Source organism: Sinohyriopsis cumingii, chromosome 1, assembly GCF_028554795.1.
Source record: "Sinohyriopsis cumingii isolate HCF-2022 chromosome 1, ASM2855479v2, whole genome shotgun sequence".
NCBI classification, from domain to species: Eukaryota; Metazoa; Mollusca; class Bivalvia; order Unionida; family Unionidae; genus Sinohyriopsis; species Sinohyriopsis cumingii.
The window spans coordinates 64,972,966-64,994,287 of NC_142961.1; the positions used below are offsets into that span (position 1 = coordinate 64,972,966).

The following is a 21,322-nucleotide window of genomic DNA, read 5'->3' on the forward strand; positions in this document are numbered from 1 at the left end:
AACCTACTGTATTCTATGTGTGGTGACCAGCAGGTTTGTTGAAAACAAAGTTCTTTGCCAGAAAAAAACTTCAATTGCACTGATGAAATACCTAGTTTTATGTTTAAGACTTTGAAGGACTAGTAAATGATTAATATTTATCACCATGTATGCCCCTTACCCTTATAAAGATCGTCTTCTTATCATACTTCAATCAAAAGTGTAAACATTGTTTACAAAGCGAAGCATGTAACCTATGAATGGGGAACACATTGCCTGGGTTATCTATAATTGGTGCTCACTTGGCTTTAACTATGTGATTCTACCAGAGGTAGGACAAATACCATTTTTGATATTTATATGCTCTACAGAAACCAGCCAGAACCAGAAATTTAGAGTGGCTATGTATTTTTTGAACTGGCTAAGATCTAAATCCAGTTTGCTGCTGGCTTTTAACACCAGAAAGACAGCTTGAAAAAACTTTGTACTTTTTGTCACCAATGTATAACTGAAATAATGATGCAGGACTGAAAAAAAGAGGACACAACCCAAAAGTGTCAGCAAAATCAATAACTATACTCGATATAAATACAAGACAAAATTCAAACAGTATTTGCAAACTCCATGTATCAACATCACCCTGTGCAACTTACTATGTGAGACAAATGACATCATAAACTGCAAAAAATATGCATAAATATCAGATGAAAATTCATAATGAAAGTTAATAAAACCTTATGGAACCTTATTTAGCAATACAGCTCTTTCTTTATCAAATGATAGAATTTATGATGATCTTTTTGGAAATTCAGAGGTGATGCAGTGCCATATTGATCATATTACAGTGAAAGCATTCACTGGTAAACATTCAGTATAGAAAGTGGTGGAAAGGGCGAGGTAATCTGTAAGAGTTTCTTCCCTTTGTCTATGTTATATAAGCAAGAAAGAACTTTCTCATCTTTTCTGGAAGGATGAAAATGTTTATGTTGTTTGTTGGTTCCTGGTTTGTAGCAGCCATTAAATCCACAAAATGAGTGACTTCATATTATGTAATAGATGAAAATACCAAAAATTATTTGGATAAATGAGTGTCTAAATAGTGAAAGTCATACTGAATTACTGTGTAATAGTGGTTTAGGGTTCAAGGGTGAAATGATCCACTTCTACCATGTCTCAAATCGTACTGCAAAACGCAATCTAAGGGTCTGTCAGTAGTAGAGTGCTATGATTTAAGTACTTTACTGAAATCTAACAGCCACTTTTATGTGAAGTGTCTCAGCTGCATTGTATCTATTTGTATAGAGTTTGTATTGTTTCTTGTACTGAGACAAACAATAACCACCAATCAGAACTGAATGTAGCATTATTTCACTGGGTGACTCACTGGAGGTTCATGCTCTTAATTCAATCCAAGTACACAAGATACGAAGCAACAGAAAAACTTTACAACAAAGTGGCTGTTAAATGATCAGTAAATCACTTGAACTGTACACAGGGAACAAGTTTGGAATGTCTCCTTTATTTGACACATGTTATCAATGGCTGAATGTAGCCTATGGAAGACAACATGAGCATGTAATGGGGGGAAGCAGATTTTGTATGTTTATTTGTAGCATGGGAGTAGGTGTTGTAAATAATATTTCATTTATGCTGACAGAAATGACTACACACACTCCCACACACCAGCTTTCTGCAGCTCTTTCTGGTGAATTCTTAATTAAAATAAATAAGCAAACGACTAGTAATTATTCATGACTGCTAAAGATTAAATTTACTTGTAATGAGTAAGTATCATTTTGTATTGATTATTCAAATCTTGTATCATTATGTGTAATGATATGGCAAAAAATATACACTGATACACCAATGAATCATTTAATATATACAGAGTTTTAATAACCAAGACATAACTGTCACAGAACTGGAATTAGTGAATGAACCACCAGTAACCATGGTATACACAAGGCTATGAAACTGCCTTCTACATACTTACACGCAGATGAGATTCTGAGTTGATTTTTGCAGGAATTCCTTTGCCAACCCATTTTTCATTGGCAACCTCTTGACTAAAATGCTGTAAAATTCTATCAAGAATGAATGCTGGCTTGAGGTGGGGAGTGTTTTCAAGGTTGTAGGCACACTCTGGGTGCTGCTGTAACCAGGGACTGTCATCAGCAGTATGGTTAAAAACCAGGTCTGTCATTGCCAATACCTTCCACTCATTCTTCATTTTACAAACTAGGTTCTCCACATCATCAAAGTTGTATGCATTGGAAGGTCGACTGAAGATAGGATTTAATTTCAGATGATCTCTTATGGAATAAGAAGAATTTGATTGGCCCAGTTCCTGGATTGGAGTAATGTGAACCATATTGTAACCTGTTTCCTTGGCAACTCGTAATCGCCCCTCCCATTCATCCAAAGGGCCAAGGCATTTAGCCAAGACAGATTGGCACTGAATACAGTCAAGTGTGATCTCATCATCTTCATATCCAACAGACAGAGTGGGGTCCACAATGAAATAACCCTCACCATTGGCATTCTCTGGTTTGTCACTAAAAGGATAGAAAATATATACAACAATATAATGGAGGTAAAATGTTTGATATCCTTGAGACCAATCAGTCTCAATAGGATTGTGTGTGAAGCATGCAAATGACTGAGACCAGAGATTGCTTCACACATAATAGTATTTACACTTATTGGTCTCAATCATCTGCATGCTTCACACACAAGTCTAAATACTATTACATGTGAAACAATCTCTGGTTTGTCACTAAAAGGATAGGAAATATATCTGACAATATACTGGAGGTAAAATGGTTGATAACTATGAGACACACTCTTCAAGGCTACATTTATGTCAGGAGCAAGTTATAAAACCACACTTGCCCTTGAAACCAATAAGTCTAAATAGGACCCTGCATGAAGCACACAAGTGATACACTACAAATTTATTAATTAACCCAAGTCCTCATAACAAAAAAAAGTCTTTTAAAAAAAAAAAAGTCAACATATTTACAACACTCAGATCTCAATCAGTGATTTGCTAAAACCATGCAGGGGACATTTTAAGTTTGACCCACTAATCCAGTATGGCTGATGCTGGGGCAATGGTACCAAAGTATGAAATTTTGTTCTATTCTCAGTGTAAATATATCACTATGTCCACAAAATTTTCACTTTTCCAACAAACAGCTTTAGTTGTCCCCACAAGTTAGTCATCTGGATTATCATTCTCTTCAATTATTTTGCCATCATAGAGTTTCATCACAGGCAACTAATTATTTTATGAGTACGGAGCCATGGTAAATCATAATTAAAAGAATGAAGGTTGCTGACTGGCTAAAAATAACTACTGGAAAAAATTAATTTTTCATAAGTTACCTGCTTGTGTGCAAACTGTACAAATTTGTAGATTTGAGCCGAAAATAATTTTTACTCTATCACTGTTACTGTAGTGGAGATAAACATGTAGATCTCACCAGGCTGAATTTGTATGGTCCACATACTAGGGAATTTTTGTCAAAAACAAGGTCCACATTTCAAAAGTTTCTTCTTGGATAGATAATTTAATCAATCTTACCATAAAAGTAAAGTAATTTGGCCAAATATTTACGCTACAATCAATGGGAATTGAATCAACTGTCTGTGCCCAGTTATATAATTTTCTGCAAAGTTATATTTCTGGGAGGAAAATGTTTTTGGTTAAATACTTTACCCAAGGAATCATTATGCAGGTAAAATTGTTAACCTACAGTAATCATATAATCTAAACACTAGCAAGAAACATGTGCACAAACATATTGTAAACATTTTCTTAAAACACTAAAAATAACTATTAAAGTTGAAATCAAATGCAATTCAGTTGAATTCATGCAACAAGTTGTGAATATTTTATGAACTGTACATGGATAAAAAAAACTAAATCTTTCAGTAAGGAGTTCTGGAGTTCATTTTGACTTCTCAGTGATGAACCTGAAACCTACAAAAAATAATTCACAACTGGATGAATATGGGCACTGAATTTAATTTCTAAATCTTTCCAGGAAATTAGCAGAACAAGCACTGATAGTGATATTACTATGTCCACTGCCAAACATGTTGAGGAAATATGAAAGTATGAATACCATGGTGTGATCATGCCTTCAAAATATAACCCAAATTTTGATACCTGATGCTTCTTCCAGCAGAGATATACAAAATGTATGATGCTTAATCCCTCCATTTAAAACAAGTCTAGAATTGAGAACAGAACATTTACAACTGCCTTGATGCTGAAGACAATAGGCCATGTGTGATACTTAATACAGTCTGTTGCACTGATAGGCAGCAGAACATCAATTAAGTTCCTTCTAATTTTCCTTCCTATTCATAAAAATTACTGAAGAAATGTAGTATATTAATTATCAGTTCAAATGCAAAAAGAATGTATGTTGGGCACTAACTTGGACATAACATTTAAAAAACAAATCAAGTACCATGAAAACAATATTACACACTCACCCTATGTTTGATAATCCTCAATATAAGCACTAGAAGGGCATTACTAATTAACTGGACCATTATTTAATGATATATTGTTTACCAAAATTTCTATATAGTTTACATTAGCCAAAACAATGCTGTTTAATGGAAATTACTAGAAACCTACTCTTTCCACCTATCAACTCATTAGGATTTACTAAACAACTATTATAATATGCATGCACTACTCACCCAGCTGGTGACTGTTCCATTAGCTATATGTCTTCTACGACTTATTATGACATCATTCAGTAGGTAAGATATATTTTTGCTCAATATATCTGACAATTTTTTATAGCTAAAACATCTCTTAGATCAGCGTGATACTGTTTCCTACTGCTACAAACATGTGCATGATGAGACACAGATAATGCATCTGAACATGCTGTGTGGTCATGTGCATAGGGTGTTTTTGTGGGATGTACAAGGACTAAGAAACTGTATGATGAGTTAAAAACTTGAAATGGTGTTTAATTTAAAATATTGTTACTAGTCAATGGTTCTGTTAATCACATATTTTTCAAAGGTAAAAAATGTGGTTTAAAAGTTTATCAGTAATTTCAGTAAATAAACATGATGCTGTGTAATGCGCAGTTCAACCAAATCTCATTAACATTCACTTTTCCTTGAGATGCTACATTTCATGTGAAAATCATAATACTTTAAGAAGAAAGTTAGAAAATCCTACTAAACCTTCCTCCTGAACCCCTCATGCAGAGATATGGAAGAATATAATGTAATTGGAATAGGTAATTCCTGCATCAATGACAATCATGTACATGTTAACTTCCACACTTAACCAATTTTGTAAACATTTACAGGCAGTAGACTAAACAAAGCCATTCACATGTATAAAAATTGAAGTCTTACCTTTCGTCTGATCAAGGTATGTGGCTTTAAACTAAACTTTCTGTTCAGAAAGTGGTATTTTCTTATTAGATTTATCATGATCATGACCTCTGACCCTTGAACCCCAGAAAATACAGGATTCTTTATTCCACTATGTGCAATCCTCTTATGAAAAATTATTCTGCAAAACCCTTTTTTCTTTGAGCCACAATAACTTTGACCTTTGATCTTTTGAACCCAAATCGAAAAGAATTTTTCAATACCTTAAATGCAAACCCTCTATAAATTTTGTGAAGGTATGTGATCTAGAACTAAAGTTATTGTGTAAAAACTGTTTATCTTCTTTCCTTGAGTGACAATAAAATTAACAGGCTTCTTTCTTACCCAATATGCACAGTATCCAAACATGACTGAGAACTGTCATTTATGTGCAGAAACCACTTTTATCTTTCAGTCACTCTGACCTTGACCTTTGGACCCCAAAATCTATAGGTTTATTCCTTATTGCAAGTGAAAGCCATCCATAAAGTTGTCTCTATAGTCTCCCCAATCTTGACCATTTGTACCCTCCTGGGTATGCTTTTTCATCAGAAAAAAATTGAACGATATGCCAACCACTTTCATTAATGGATGTCCACCCATGTCCCTGTTGGCACTAGCAACTGTAATATTACAACAAATACCTATTTTAAAACAGTGTATCTGACAGTGAAAACATTCCAGGTTTGAAGTAACTGACCGAGTTGCAGATTATGGTCTTTGATGGCCATTAGTGTAACCTATTTTTGAGGTTTAAAACACCCCTATGACAAAGGAAGATTTACTATATCTTGAGGTGCCAAAAGTGAATAAATTTATGCAAATAAACTATTTGTTATGTAGTATGCAAATACACAATGTAAAGTTTTTGACAGTTGTTAGTGTAACATATGTTTGAGGTAAAAACACCCCCACCCCCCGGTGAGGAATATTAATTTTGATTTTGATAGAAGTTGCTAAATTTATGCAAATAAACAATTTGTCATGTAATGAATGATTATTTAGTTTGAACAGACAAGTAATAAAGAAAACAAACAAATGTTGATAGATAATGAGTGTCCACTAAAGTTATATGAGAGACCAAGATCAGGAATGGAAAATTCAATGGTGTAATTTATTTGATGTTAACCAGGAAATTTTTACATGAGTTACTTGAGCACATTATAAAACATTTATTGCAATAATGTTAAGTGTTCAAGGAAAATATTATAGTACAGTGCAGATCACAAAGTTCTGGTGGCAAAAACTATTGAAACAAAAACAATTATTGATACACAACATTTGAAAGGGTCAAATGAAAATAATAGTATATAATGCACTAATTGCGCTCTCAAAATGTTAACTTTAGGAGTAATGATAGCCAATTTGTGCTAATGGATGTTAGACAAAAGAAAACAGGCAAATAAAACCAATAACAATCTTTCAATACCTTTCATCTACAGTGAAGAAGTAGTTGAAAGAACCAGCAATGACAATCTGTACTTGAGCAAAGACATCATGAAGATCACTCTTTGTTGTGGTTTGACTCTGCCATTCTAGTTCATAAAATGTATTGCGACTGTATCTTGTGCTGCTGTTGGATGGATGATTACAGAAAATCCTTATAGACTCACATGCATGTAGGGAAGGGCCGAGTACAAACCGCAGACTCCAGCCTGAAATTCAGAAAACAAACTAAATATAGGACAAAAGAGAAGCATAATTACTCCTTGATGTAACAAAAAAAAACCGACACTGAAATTGTGCGAGAATATCCAGTGTTATCCATTACAGTCAAAAGCTGCCACACCTATTGTCTAATATTATTCTGCCTGTATTTTAAAATCATCTCTGTTTATTTTACAGTTATTAGACCATTGTGCACGTACAGATCTCTACAGACCAGGAGTGGGCAAACTACGGCCCACCAAGGGTTTTCATGCGGCATAGGAACAAGTCATCATTCGCACTGACTGTTTATGTTACTCTGTTTATCAAATAAATGTGCTTCTTTTGAAATTTAAGTTCAAGTTTTCAAATATTAACAACATATTAACAGCTGAAAATTGATTAGATGTTACTTATAAAAACCTTTTGTTTTTGCTATTTCAAATTTTAATTATTTTACTTAATGAACTATGCGGCCCGCAACAAGGTGTAAATTTGTGTATGCGGCACTTGCACTGGAAAGTTTGCCCACCTCTGCTAAAGACCATTGGTAAATTGGCACTGAAAGTCCTGGGCTCTCAGTGTTTAGAAGTTCAAGGTCTGGATGGGAAGGGGACACAAATGATAAACAATCAGGGGACACAAATGACAGGACACTGATATCAAATCAATAGCTTTCAAAATTTTGATCAACAGACGGACTTCTAAACCAGTTGATTTTTTAAAATTGAAATACATTGTACGTGTTTTAAGGGGATGAAAAAAATACAAGTGTACTTTTTGCAATAATATGTATTCTCAAACATTTTCTGTGCAACTTCTAAGTCTGAAATCAAAACATCAACCAGTTTATGAAATGACCAAATTACCTGCTATGAGGACCAGTAAATTGTGCTCTGCCACAAAATTTGCAAACAAAGTCTCTGAATGTGCCACTTTATACATTTTTGATTCAGTCTCAAACAAGGCCTTGAAAATGGATGTGTTTGCAGAAGAATTATTAAATCAAATGCAATTCTATCTCCATGTGCCTGGTATTATCCTTTCTTCCTCCATGTACTATTTTAAAACAACTTTGCATGAAACACAACTCAGGACCTTGATACTTCCAGCCACTGCTGAACTTGTAGTATTTCTTAGTCATGGTTTTTTTTAGCACTGGGAGAAGGCATACAGTTCAGCATTATGACATGAATTGACCAAAAAAAAGGATAAATATTTATCTTTAAAAGATCAAAATACTTACACAAGTGTTTTCTGACCAATTCATATTTTGGTCTGTCCCTCCTTTTTATCTAATCTCCACCAAAATTCAGCTGATTTTTGTTGTTGTTGTTGTTGGGTTTAACGCCATATTTCAGCACACGATATGCTATGCATGGCGGCCAGTATTAATGTCAGCTGATTTTTAATTAAAAGACTATCAAACCATCATGGATCACATTTACAAAAAAATCCCCCTGTTGGCTTTCAACCCTCCAAGAGCGTTACAGACATTAGTTGCTGTTTATGAATTCATAATCCAACTACTTAACACACATCATTGCACTGGTCATCGCACTGATGGAACAGTTCCAGTCCCCAGTCGACTGAATTCTGGTTGGTTTCTGCAATAAGATCTATCCATTTTTAAAAGTGGCACCTGGGTCATTGCTCACAAAAAAAACAGTTCTCAAACAAGTGAAACACACAACTCTGGCATAATTTGAAATTTATGTAAACTTTATTTAACTAAACAATTACACAGAATGGAGACAATGAAACTCTAGTAAAGTGTCCAGAAAATGAAGCTGTATACAGTTGAAATCTAATAAAAAATATGGGGAATTACTTAATGGAAACAAAAGTGGGTTGTTCCAACAATGGGGCTAAAACTCTGCTAAACAATCATGCAGAAAACTAAACTCAAGACAAAATTCCATCAATATTAAGGTGCATACCAAATTTGTCTGAAATGTCAATATTAAGCAACATACCAAATTTAAAGTCCACTAATACTAATGGGATTGATTGTGCATACATGAATGTGGGTGGGTCCGTCAATCAATGGCAATGCAGATCTGGATAATCAATAATTAATAAGGGAGTTACATAATGTGTGCAAAATGGAGCAGGTTGATCTCACAATCATAGGCAATAACTCTGCCACAAAATAACACAGAATTATGGCATCAAAAACTTGGCCAAGGTCTTATCAATATGAAAGTGCAAATGAAATTTGTTTGAAATCTAATATTAAGTAAAGGAGTTATTTGGGAAACGAAAGTGGGAAGGATGGAATAACAGATGGAGATACAGATGGATGCAAGGCAAACAGGCCCAATTTAATATTGCCAAATATTTTTTTTAAAAAGGTGAGGGAAAAACAAGGAGGAGGTTCATATGTGAGTGAACAATCATTACTTTCCGACCAAATCAATTAATCTTTATCATTATAAATAACTTGCCAATTTTAACCATATTCATCCCCTGGTTTCATTTCACCTTGTTAATATGATTGCCTATCTTGTCTTTAAAGGCTTTATTATGACCTATTGGAAAAAAGAGGCTACAGGGTTTGCTGCTGAAGGTCCAAATGCTCCACAGTATAGAAAGTAATGGGGTCCATAACTAGCTTTTGATGGGACTGGATGTACTGGAAGCACCTAAAGAAAGCCCTGACTTAAAATTAATGTCTTTATCACTTCAATGTGTCTTTAAATTTTATATTATGACAGGAAATTCAAGTACAGTAAATTATTTTGATAAACATCTTACAACTTTCCATTATCCTGGTTTTGTTTCATTGATAGAATATAACATAGATGGATGGATGAAGTATACAGACTGAGTAGACTCAGATGAATACTCATCAAATAAAAGATTATAATTATAATAATTATAGTAGTACCCTCAAATGTTTTCAAGCTTATCTTCATCTCTAAGGTATAAAAATGTAGTTTTTGGGGTGGGAGTTGGGTGGTAGAACTAATTTTAGTTCATGTAATACTTACCTGTCACTATAGTTTAGCTTTACATATCTACCCACAACAGAAAAACCCTCATCCCTACTAAATGTCCCTTCTTCCTATTCTAAAGCTAAGGCATAAAGTTCACATAACAAAACTTATTTAGTTGGCATTTGTTTCTTAAAGTACTTATGCTATTAGGCATTTGCATGGATCAAATATTGTTGAATATTGTTATTTACAGTGTAGTGAGAATTTTTTGAAAGAAAATTGTAAAAGTTGTGAATTTGATAATGAAGATTCAAATTTCAAGGCACTAAAACCAGAGCTATATCAAGGTTTCATTTCCCAGTTTTGATTATGATTTTATTCACATTCAACAAATATGGACCAATTGTTTTGTTTATTTTGTAAAAGAAAAATGGTATCACTGCCTGATACTGCATTTTAAAAGAGTTCATGAGTTTTCTGGGTGTGAGTTATTGAGGGAGAGGTTTATCAAAAAACTGATATTGCATAACCATCACTTTAGATATTTTTCTTTATCAAACATTTCTCCATGTTTGACTTGATATGTCATCCACAAAGAATAAGGATACACTATTCTGCATGGATCTATAATCAGGAATCAGAATGGGTCAGTGCACACGTTCTAAGAATTATATTCTACAACTGAAGCAGGATGAATCTGGCACAATAAGAGTTTTTTCACTACAGAAAGGGTATACTAAACAACAGTGACAGATTACATATTACTGATAGCAAACATCTATTTCACAATCAGGCAATGAAAGGTTTTGCTAAATCTGAAGGGACATAAAAAAAAACTCTTAGACTGTTTGGAACTAGGTCAACACACTAAGAATTGCTATTTATTCAAGCATTTACTAATCCCATTCAGCTAATCAAAATCATCAAGTGCTGCCTATGCCAAATGCTGAAAGTACAAACAATGCTTCAAATACTCTAGTTTGGAAACATTAAATACCATCACAAAAAGTATATAACACTAACAGACTATATCATCTTTCCAAAATCAAGGTCAGAAGTTTTTTTTTACTACAATGGATATAGATGATTCTCAGTCACATTTACTCAAATGGCTGTCTGTTCTTTTGGAAGCAAATTGTACCAGTTTGAAGTTAAAAGTGTTTCTACTGGTTATTAGAAAAAGGCAAGATTGTGTTGTCTTCCAGTCATTACTTCCTTCCAACACTATTGCAATTTATTTCCTCTTACCTCAGTGAAGATATAGGTTTGAAACTGAGATAAAAATGAATAATGGGGATCACGAGTGTTTGCAAAGTATGATTAGGGCCAAGTCTATAACCCTTAGGCATAACCCAGGGTTGTGTTGGACGAATATGTGATTTTATCTTCTTATAGTACATTTTTTCATGGTTATTGGGTTGGAACCATAACTATTTACAAATTATGTCCCTACCACATGTGCTCTCTAGGTTATGCCATACCCATAGTGTAATAGCTTGGAAGTGCAAAGATATGCAGTGTCATGTGAAATAGTCTAAATGTGATATTCATGAGTATATATGTAAGTGAATGCATGTGTTCTGTGGTCGGGTATTTTTATACAGATCTGTACAGGGGCACCCTGCAAAACACGATGTTCAGGGTCTACAAAGTGCATCTGTTCTAGTTTATATTGTCCGATATTTGGACAGTTATGCTGGGGTGAAAAGTGAAAGCTTATATCCTACTGAAAATTTAGAATTCTCTGGAATTGAATGGTAGTGGTGCCAGGTAACTGCTTTATGGCAAATACAAAGGCCGCCATAATTCAGAGACTTTATATCAAACCAGCTCATTAAGCAGAATATTTATCTATAACTTGTCACTGTAATAAACCTCAGCTGATTATCCAATATTTAACAACAGATTCTTCCCAGAGTTGCAGCATCACTTAATCACATCGTTGCCAAGTTTTGCAGCCTATTTATTCAAATGCATTTCTAAGTATCACCAGCATCTTCCCTTTACAGTTTGTCTGAATCAAATGTCATCAGACCTTTGATGTCAAAGAAAATGTAGACCACCAGATTTTGGATTACAAGCAAGCAATATGAAAAATGACAAGTACATGTACATGTGTTAAGCCCAGATAATGTAAACACTGTTTTTGGCCTGGGTATCCATGTATCAATGAGACAAAATATTCCTGAATTACTCTGAGAAAATAATTCTTCCCATCTATTTCATGCAGCTAGGGCTCAATGTAAGGTCAATTAGCTTTGCTATGCCAGTAGTAAGCAACCACCTGACACTATTACCATAGGGTTTTGGCAAACTTCAACTTTTCACTCATACTTTGTTACCATACTAATGGTGCAAGATATCCAACACTTGGTGGGAAAATGTCAGAGGAAACCCTGACTGAAACTTTACCTCTTTTTTGTAAACTAGGTAATTTTATGCATAATGGGTCTGCCCTTTTTATTACTGTCAACAACGTAATGGTTGACTTACTCTGATAATAATCTGACCCCCATTTCACTAAATTATACATATCTACAAGTGGTATACATTTTACGCATATTTGAGCAAAAACATCTCAGGAGATCACCAACAAATATGCAAAACCTTATGAATAACTTTAGCATGCATTATTTAGCAGGAGTGGTTTGGAATCCAGCAAAACAAAACCCTCTTCATAAATTTCAAATTAGTTCATCATAAAAGTTACAGACAGTTGCATATTTGATCTCTACTGGTCATTTAGTACCTATTTAATATTCCCACACTTATACCATGGCTTAACTTACCTTTTTCAAGCCTGTAAAGGACATGTTGTCTATTTTCACTCTTGTTCAAGGTTAAAACTCTAACCTGACCTGATGGCATTCTCACCTCTACAATTAGACAAGAAAAATGATCATGGCATTCAGTATCTTCTTATCAAAGTGTACTTTCTGTCTTTAGAATTTCTTACATATATATATATATATTACTAGGTCTTAAAATCTTAAAATATGTAACAGAAGGAATGAAAAGCAGCAATTTAAGTAACATTAACAACTGATTTATTTTTCAGCAGGGAAAAGAGACACTTAAAGTATTCTGAATTAAATCGTAAATAATCAAAAAGGTCTTATCACAAGTCCAAAAATACAGAATGTTCTGAATGAATTCCAAGTCTTTTATGTCATGATGTACCACAATGATGTAATCCAGAATTAGAGCAGTGGATGAAAACCCGGGCACTTGGATACCCACCTGTTGATAATAACCCAGGTAATAAAATGAGACACCAGGTACCTATTTACCATATACAAGTTTTTACCAGTGCATGTGTCCACATAAGCCACTATCATGTTAAGACAGCACTCACTTTGTTTTCAGGTTGGCAATCCTTTCGATGGAGCCATGAATATAATACATGTACTTGTTCAGTGTTCAGTAGAGTCCTGCCTATTAAAGTGTTTGACCTTAATCTCCTAGCTTGTTTTCCTATGTGACAACCCTTTGATTGAGCCATTATTTGACATATTCCACTCAATAATACAAGTATATTTTACACAGTTTTGGAACCTGTCCATCTGTCCATCCATCCATCCAGTTGGGATTATTTTTTTCCCTCCAAAATGCAACTCTAAATCGCTGAAAACTCACCCTTCTAACAAATGTGACTTGAAAATATTTGTAAGCTTCAACCACAGAAGAAAAACATACATCTGCATGCCATTCATGCCAGCATCAATGTACAAGAAAGCAATTCGGGTTTGTACACATTTGATACAATTTCCTGATGTCAAGAACAAAACTGCAAACTCTGATCATAATCCCAATATATATATATATATATATATATATATATATATATATATATATATATATATATATACACACACACACACACACACGCATTATCACTTGACCTACAATGTAACAGAAAGTAATGCACTACATCAGAAAACAACTAGTCTACTTATAAACAAGACTGAACTTAAACTAAAATGCTTGTAAACGTTTTGATTACAACTTACAATCATGGACAAAAGTTAAGCACAAAAATATACATAACAATGTAAGAATTTCCTTACTTTACAAGTATTCTATATGAAAATTACTTCTGATCTGTGACATCCACTTAAGTCAATGACCACTTAGTAATTCCAATGAAAATTTCATGTAAATAATTCCCCTCAAATTATATCTGATGTCAAGCACAAAACTGCAAACTCTGATAATGGATTCCCACAAACAGATATAGATGTAGAACAGGAATGAATTATTTGTTTCGCAAATCTCTATACACATATACACATTTTTTACTTGACCTACAATGTAATAGAATGTGAATCACTCCAACAGAAAAACCTAGTCTAATTATAAACTAGACTGACCTTGAAACGGAATTCTTGTAAACATCTTACAATAACTTACAATCATGGACAAAAGTTAAGAACACAATTAACTATAAATAACATTGTAATAACTTCCCTTATTTACAAGTACCCTATGTGAAAATTGCTTTCAAATTGTGTCACAACCTCAGGAATGCATCTATGGATCAAATGAGCATCACCTGTACATATATTATCATTTAATTCATATGCCAAACTAAATAAGACAATTAAAAAATTTGTTGAGATGGTGGAGTTTTCATACAAATGGACCACCAAGCAAATACAATAAAGAAACCTGAAAATGATAAATTACAATTAGGTACACAAGTTTATTTTGTAGCATACAGAAAAGCCACTGACACTGAGACACTTACCTGAAAATATTTGAATAGATGAAGTATTCAATATAACTTGCATTCAATATACCAGTGGTACAGCTTCTCTCATTACAATGCCCTTAATTGTAATGCAATTCTGGATATAAAACAGGACTGCTATGGACACATGACCAAAACTGAATCAAATTTATGACAATGTATTATAAGAAAACAGCATAAAGCTTCATATTACATCTTTATTTCTCTTTAAAACTTTCATCATTGGCAAAGTTATATGTTCAAATAGTGAAGATAAAAATATTTAAAGTACATAGACAAAAATTATTACTAAAAGTCCGACTGCTGTTTTGTTTATTCCCCCTCTGCCTCATACATGCATTCCTTGAATTCTCCCTATACTGCAGGTCGGCTACACAACAAAGTCAGTAGTTTAGGATCCCAACTATTTAATAATTACAGTGAGTGAGAGCTCAGTATCTCAAACCTAGTTGCCAGAAGGTCCAAGAATAAACAACTTGCACATAAATCAACCTGACACAATTCCTTAATGTAATAAAAGTAAATACTGCTGACTTTTTTGTGCCAAAAGGAATAATGCATAAAGTCTTCCAATCAGCATTAAGATATATATTTTTCTTACTGATTATGTAATACAGTCATTATTGTATACCACAGGACTGTAATACATGTACAGTCATTACTGTATACCACAGGACTGTAATAAAAGATGATCTTGCTAAAGTAAACTGCTTCTCTTAATGTCTACATCATTAATAAATCATACACACAGATGTAATGTTCTGTATGCCAAAGTCATATTAAGGTTGCATTGCTTATGTACTGCATTATGTGACATAAATTCACCTGCTACATCTACCTATAGTGATTTTGTGTTTGTCTAATTCTTATGACCCCAAAAGAAAGTGGCAAAAAATGTACTAACATTTACTTCAGCTCCCCATATAATTAATTGTTTAATTTGGTTTCACAATGTACCAGCACTGTAAGGCTAATTAGTGCCACAGAAAATGTTATATGCTAGATTTTTTTACAGCTGATAAAAGGTTCATTATCAACCAACAATAATAAAACTAAGCAATTAAAACCAAAACATTGAGATGGTGAGGGTAATGTATGAGGGTTCCCAATCAATGATGAATCTAAAGGGGTGGGTGGGGGTGTAACTGAATAATTGGATAAAAAAAATGTATTTAGGTGTATTTAGGATGAACGACAGTACATATGTTGGGTAAAAAATAATCAAAGCGACAACACAAATGCTATATTAAAGAATAAATGTTTACTTCCTTCAACATTTACTTTATCAAAAAGCTCCAGCATGTGCTGACATTGTAGCAACAATCACATGTTGGTGATGATTGAAACAATCTATTAGAAAGTGCTTTATGGTATATAGTAATGCACTCGGGTGGAAAGTCACCCTTTACTACGTTTAAGGTGGGTTATGTAAGTATGGCTGATTCTAATTCATGCAAATGATTTGCCTGACTGAAAATATTGATCAACTATAAATGCCAATTTAGAAATTTAAGCACATTTATTACAATTAGAATTAGCTTGGAAGTAATAGTGTGTTGTGGTAGTGCTATTAATAGTATTAGTGGCAACATTTTAGCTGCTGATTATCAGTCATATACTACAGCATCTAGCGGCAGTACATCTAGAAGTACCATCTAAAAACCAAAAACAAAGATTCTGATCTGCCATTGCATACTGTGCTTGCAGATCAGGATCTATGATGTTTGTTCTACTGCTTACTCATAACAAACTGCACAAACCCAGATCTGATGGCACAATATGTGACAGCCATTCTGGGTCTGTGCAGTTTGCAACTGGACTCATAAATAAGGTAGTAGTAGTTGTAATTGTACAGTGCTCTCTATGTGATGCTTTTCATGGGCACCAATTTAAAAGTGGTCACATTATGTTGACATACAATATTTTCTCTGGCTTTCCATGAAAAGGTTAAGGTCTCCCCCACCCCCAGTTGAATTTATAATGTCCTTTCACAGTGAGCTGCCTATTACTTGATTACTTACATTTTACATGTTTATTACATCATCACAATTATGAACATTACAGGAGATTGTTTTAAATTATTGCAATAAATTCAAACAAGTTCTCTATGATACTATATTACTGTCAAATTCATCTTTTAGATCAATATCAGAATTTCAAAAATTTTATTAGAAATGAAAGATCAGTGCACATGGTAGCTCTATCACATGAGTTCTCTTTTAAATTCTTGCACAACTGTTAGCAATATATATCTTTCCTTTTTTCATTCTGGTTACTTTGAACCCTCATATTCAGAATGTAATCAGTGCAGTATTCCATTTTTTGGTGAATTCTTTCTATGTTTGATTATTACTTCCAATTACGCTGTTTCCTAGAATTTCTTAATACATAACACTTGTCCATCAGTTATCACTTTAAGACTTAAGTACTCAAAGTGAAAGAGACATTCTTTAATTAATTGATTTGTGTCGCTAATAAAACACACAAGTAATAACAATCTATGAAAAGCATGCTGCATCACGTGTTAAAATCAAGCATCATGATTACTTAGTAAACTTGCCTAATAATCAAAGCAAAGAACCATCTTGCAAGTGATATGCTGCAGATGGCCATTTCTGTGTGAATTTTACAACTCAATGGCAATGTTTATAAGTCTCTATTCAAGATTATTTTGTGATTATGAGGTGCAAGGGCACAGCAAGAGAAAATGTGGTTAAATTCCAAGAAAGACTATTGAGTCATAACAGTACAAAATACAAAAATATGAAATTTAATGATGTGAAAACACATCTTAAATCCAAGTGAAACCAATTATGCAACAGTAACATTAAAACAACACCCATTTCATGGGATATGTGGGCATACCTATGTTTTAAATGGGGAAGCAGGGAATACAGTAGTGGTAGTAGTATGGGCAGTAAATGCTACAGTACTATAGTGTTAACACATTAACCCCTGCAGGTTTTTGTTGTTTTCGCCTGAAATTTGAGTAGGAAACACACTTTGAAAGCTATTTCTGAATGCATCCTAATACCTCAACTTCCAGGTGATTTTCCAATAACCTAATGCTTAGTTGTGTTAGTAATTATAAAATTCCACTTTAGATCCCAGACAAAAAAATTATTTTATAAAATAAAATCTTAAAAATCAATATTATGCATATCATAAACATATTGCCATAACTCTTTCTCATAAATGTATCATAAATTCAGTTTGTTTTGTATCTAGATGATATCTGATGTAATGGTACGCAGGCATCAGAGCTGGAGTTGCTTAAAACCCACTATTTATCTGGTACGAATACACAGGAAGTATGCATAAATATGACATGTTATTTGTCATCTTTGTGATGACTGTCAATACTGGAAAATGACCAATGCATGCAGTACATGTTAAACAATGCATAACCAATTATTGGATAACTGAAAGTGATTAAAAAATTAAAAATGCTCTCTCTCTCTCTCTCTCTCTCTCTCTCTCTCTCTCTATATATATATATATATATATATATATATATACACACATAGTTTGTTAGTTTTAAAAAATTTATATTTCATTACATGTTACTGTAATGTAACATTGTTCGCTGGACTTGACCTTGTCCAAGACTGAGTTTATTTCTGCTTGACCTAATTGACTTTTTTTATTTTTACTTTTCTATTTCATTTATGTAAACAACTAATGATAGCTTCATTATTCATTATTCTCTATGTGTATGAGCTTTTTATCAGACTATTATACAGGTAAACAAAGAAGGAGTAAATATGTTGAGCAGGTTCAGGGTTTTGGAGATTCCTAAGTGAATTTTGTAAGCTACTGTGATGTAAATAAACAAGGCTCATTAGACCATTCTAGAAGGTTATTTTCCATTAGGTAATGGTTGTTTTTAGAAAATGTTAATTGTGACCTGAGGTCAAGCAGAGAACTATATTATCTTGTGACTGAGGATTTAACATCTATCACTTTAAGTTGTATTATGTTGTGACCAGTTTGGGCTGAATTTTATTTTCTTCAAATTACTGAATTCAAGTGATTATCTTCTCTGGAAATACAAACGTGCTCTGACAAAATTCTAGGATAAAGACATTCAGTGGAATTTATACTGAATTCATACCTGGAATAATATTTCTGTGATTGAACAATAGACTACTGACACATCAGCACTTTGCAGACCATAACAGACACTTCATCACCTTCTATTTTAAATCTTTTTGGGACTTGAGTTACTGTGTCTTATTCAGGACTTTTTATTACTTGGACTTTAATTCTTAAATTATTTTTGGATTTAATTTTGCAATACTGTATGTTCTTTGTACTCATTTTTTACTTTGTATTCTAGACAAAAAAGTCACTTGTTAAATTTTACAAAGATTGATGTCTTCATTCATTTCTGTTACTTGTTTTAAGAGCACAGATTCATAACATACAGCATAGCACAGCAAATATAACTATTTTATCATGTTCGGTCCTATCTATTAAAAAGAGGTTCCAATTTAGAGAAAAATAAATAAATGACATACTTCTGAAATGTGTTACCAAAGATGCAACATTCAGTGAATATATGGACTACGTTGTTGCTTTGTACAAGGATGACGCTGATGTGATCAACTTTGCAACTCAGCTAGTCACTGGAAGTGAAATTGAGGATATAAATAGACTCACTGTGCAGAACACTGTTAACTGATACAAGAGATGAAACCAGCTTCTCTACAACTCTTCTGAGAAGTAATGTGGCTGCTAATGCTGATCCAAGTAAAACCAGTATAAAAAAACAACAAGTGACAGATCACTTTCCTTGTTACAAAGAATAATGACATATATATGCACCAGCATGACTCAGGAACATCTTAACACATTAATGACGATGTACGTTCAGAGACAGGCTACGGACCACGTGGTCATGTGTGCTATCACAAATGACTTTATGAAATCTAAGGAAACACACCAGGCAATTTTTGGAAAGTTCTGAATCAGAAGTGAAGTGCTAACGTAAATGTATTGCTTTAATACAACTTTTAAATCATTGTTTTTATGGCTTTATATATAAAATGAAATAAAGAAAAAGAACCCATTACATTTTAATTTGAATATGCTCATAATGTTCAAAAATGCTAAATTTCTTGTGCTAGTGTTTAAAAAGTCACAGGGGAGGACCTCCCAGACACCATACCACCACCACCATCAGGAGTACGAAACACCGTGACCCTCCCACACCCACACCTTGCCAGCATTGACCTGGTCTGGTGCCCCTGTGGTACCAATTTTATATGAGAAGCAGGTGGAACTTAATGTTCATGGAACACTAGAATCAGAATCAGAGGCTACCTGTGATTAGTTTTACATTATAAGAGTTGTAGCTGTTCTTATTCTTAAATGAAGCTGAGCCCATTACCAACCTTTAAAACATAACTATTTTAGGTACAATTTGCGTACTTTCACCAAGTTGTGTTGTGCCTCATATTAGGGTGAGAACCTATTCCTTGATAATTCTAGTTCTTGACAATGGTCCAAGTCTGGAGGAGTTAACTCTCTTGAGTACCATGTTGCTATGGTTTTAACTGGTCTGTCAAGAAAGGATTTCTTGGATTGGATACAATATGCCAGCCAAGCGGGGCATAAAGTATATTTATTTAACAAAACATTACCATCAAGGTAAAAGAATAATAATGAGTACAGTGAGACTATTAGAGCCCTGATAAACACTTACCTTGAAATGTGCATTTAACACTAAATTCTGCCTACTTTTCATACATCAATTTAAGGCAAACAATAAATATAAATTATCAATAATAAATTTTGATAAATTGTGCAAAACCATTGCTTGGGGCTGAAATCCCCCTCATCCAGCTAAAACTAGTGAGTGAAAAGTTGTTGTGGTCAAGTGACGTTTCTGATCACTTGCCCAAATGAAAAAGTGCTGCCTCATGCTGACCAGTGTTAATCTTGAAAGAAAAAGTATGTTCTTTTGAGAACATAGCAGGTTTTATTCACTGATACATGTATATTTTCAACCAGAAGTTTGTTTTCAATTTTTGGGGGTCAAGCTCACACAATTGCTTTGCTCTCTTCAATGCTGATAACCAAAGCGAGAGCAAATTGGTCTCAGTTTGTATTACTTAAAACTGGTGCTATGTTTTCAGGGCCGGCGCTACCATATAGGCAAACTAGGCAGCCGCCTAGGGCGCTGCTTTCAGGGGGCGCATTTCTCCAAATCAACAACAGTTTTGAAAAATAAATAGATAAATTTCAGTTTTATTGAGGGTCGTTTTTTTATCCTGGTTTATTTCATACAGGGACAAATAATCGGGTAGATTCAGTCTGACCGAAACACCAGGCTGACCGGAACAAGCAAAATGAATGAGTGAAAATCGTGCGTATATGAAACTTTCAGAACGTAATTACGTTCGCGTGTTTTTATAGGCCACGAGGTTTTTTGTGGAATCACGCGTATTTGAAACCTTCAGTTTGCCGCGGAAACCAAACTGAGGGGGGTAACTCCTTTTTTTTAATGGTGTAAACAAGTTAAGAATTGGGCAGACAAATATGCCCATTTCATGAACTGGGCAATTTGACAGATTGGCCATAACATATA

At 33.8% G+C, this 21,322-nt stretch overlaps 1 protein-coding gene across 6 annotated transcripts in view; it reads right to left on the bottom strand.

Moving 5' to 3' along the window:
- Nucleotides 1-21,322, bottom strand: part of LOC149807012 (glycogen debranching enzyme-like) — a 145,127-nt gene that overhangs the window by 105,648 nt on the left and 18,157 nt on the right. For 3 of the 6 annotated variants that reach the window (XM_089960664.1, XM_089960649.1, XM_089960657.1), the window contains 3 exons: nucleotides 12,770-12,856; nucleotides 6,824-7,049; nucleotides 1,973-2,534 (listed from right to left, as the gene is read on the bottom strand). In XM_089960664.1, the coding sequence (XP_089816790.1) occupies nucleotides 1,973-2,534; nucleotides 6,824-7,049; nucleotides 12,770-12,848 (867 nt within the window). In that variant the 5' untranslated portion in view covers nucleotides 12,849-12,856. Of the gene's footprint in view, nucleotides 1-1,972; nucleotides 2,535-6,823; nucleotides 7,050-12,769; nucleotides 12,857-14,727; nucleotides 14,769-15,019; nucleotides 15,040-21,322 lie in introns of those variants that run through there. The other 3 variants (XM_089960639.1, XM_089960633.1, XM_089960643.1) reach the window with 3 other exon arrangements.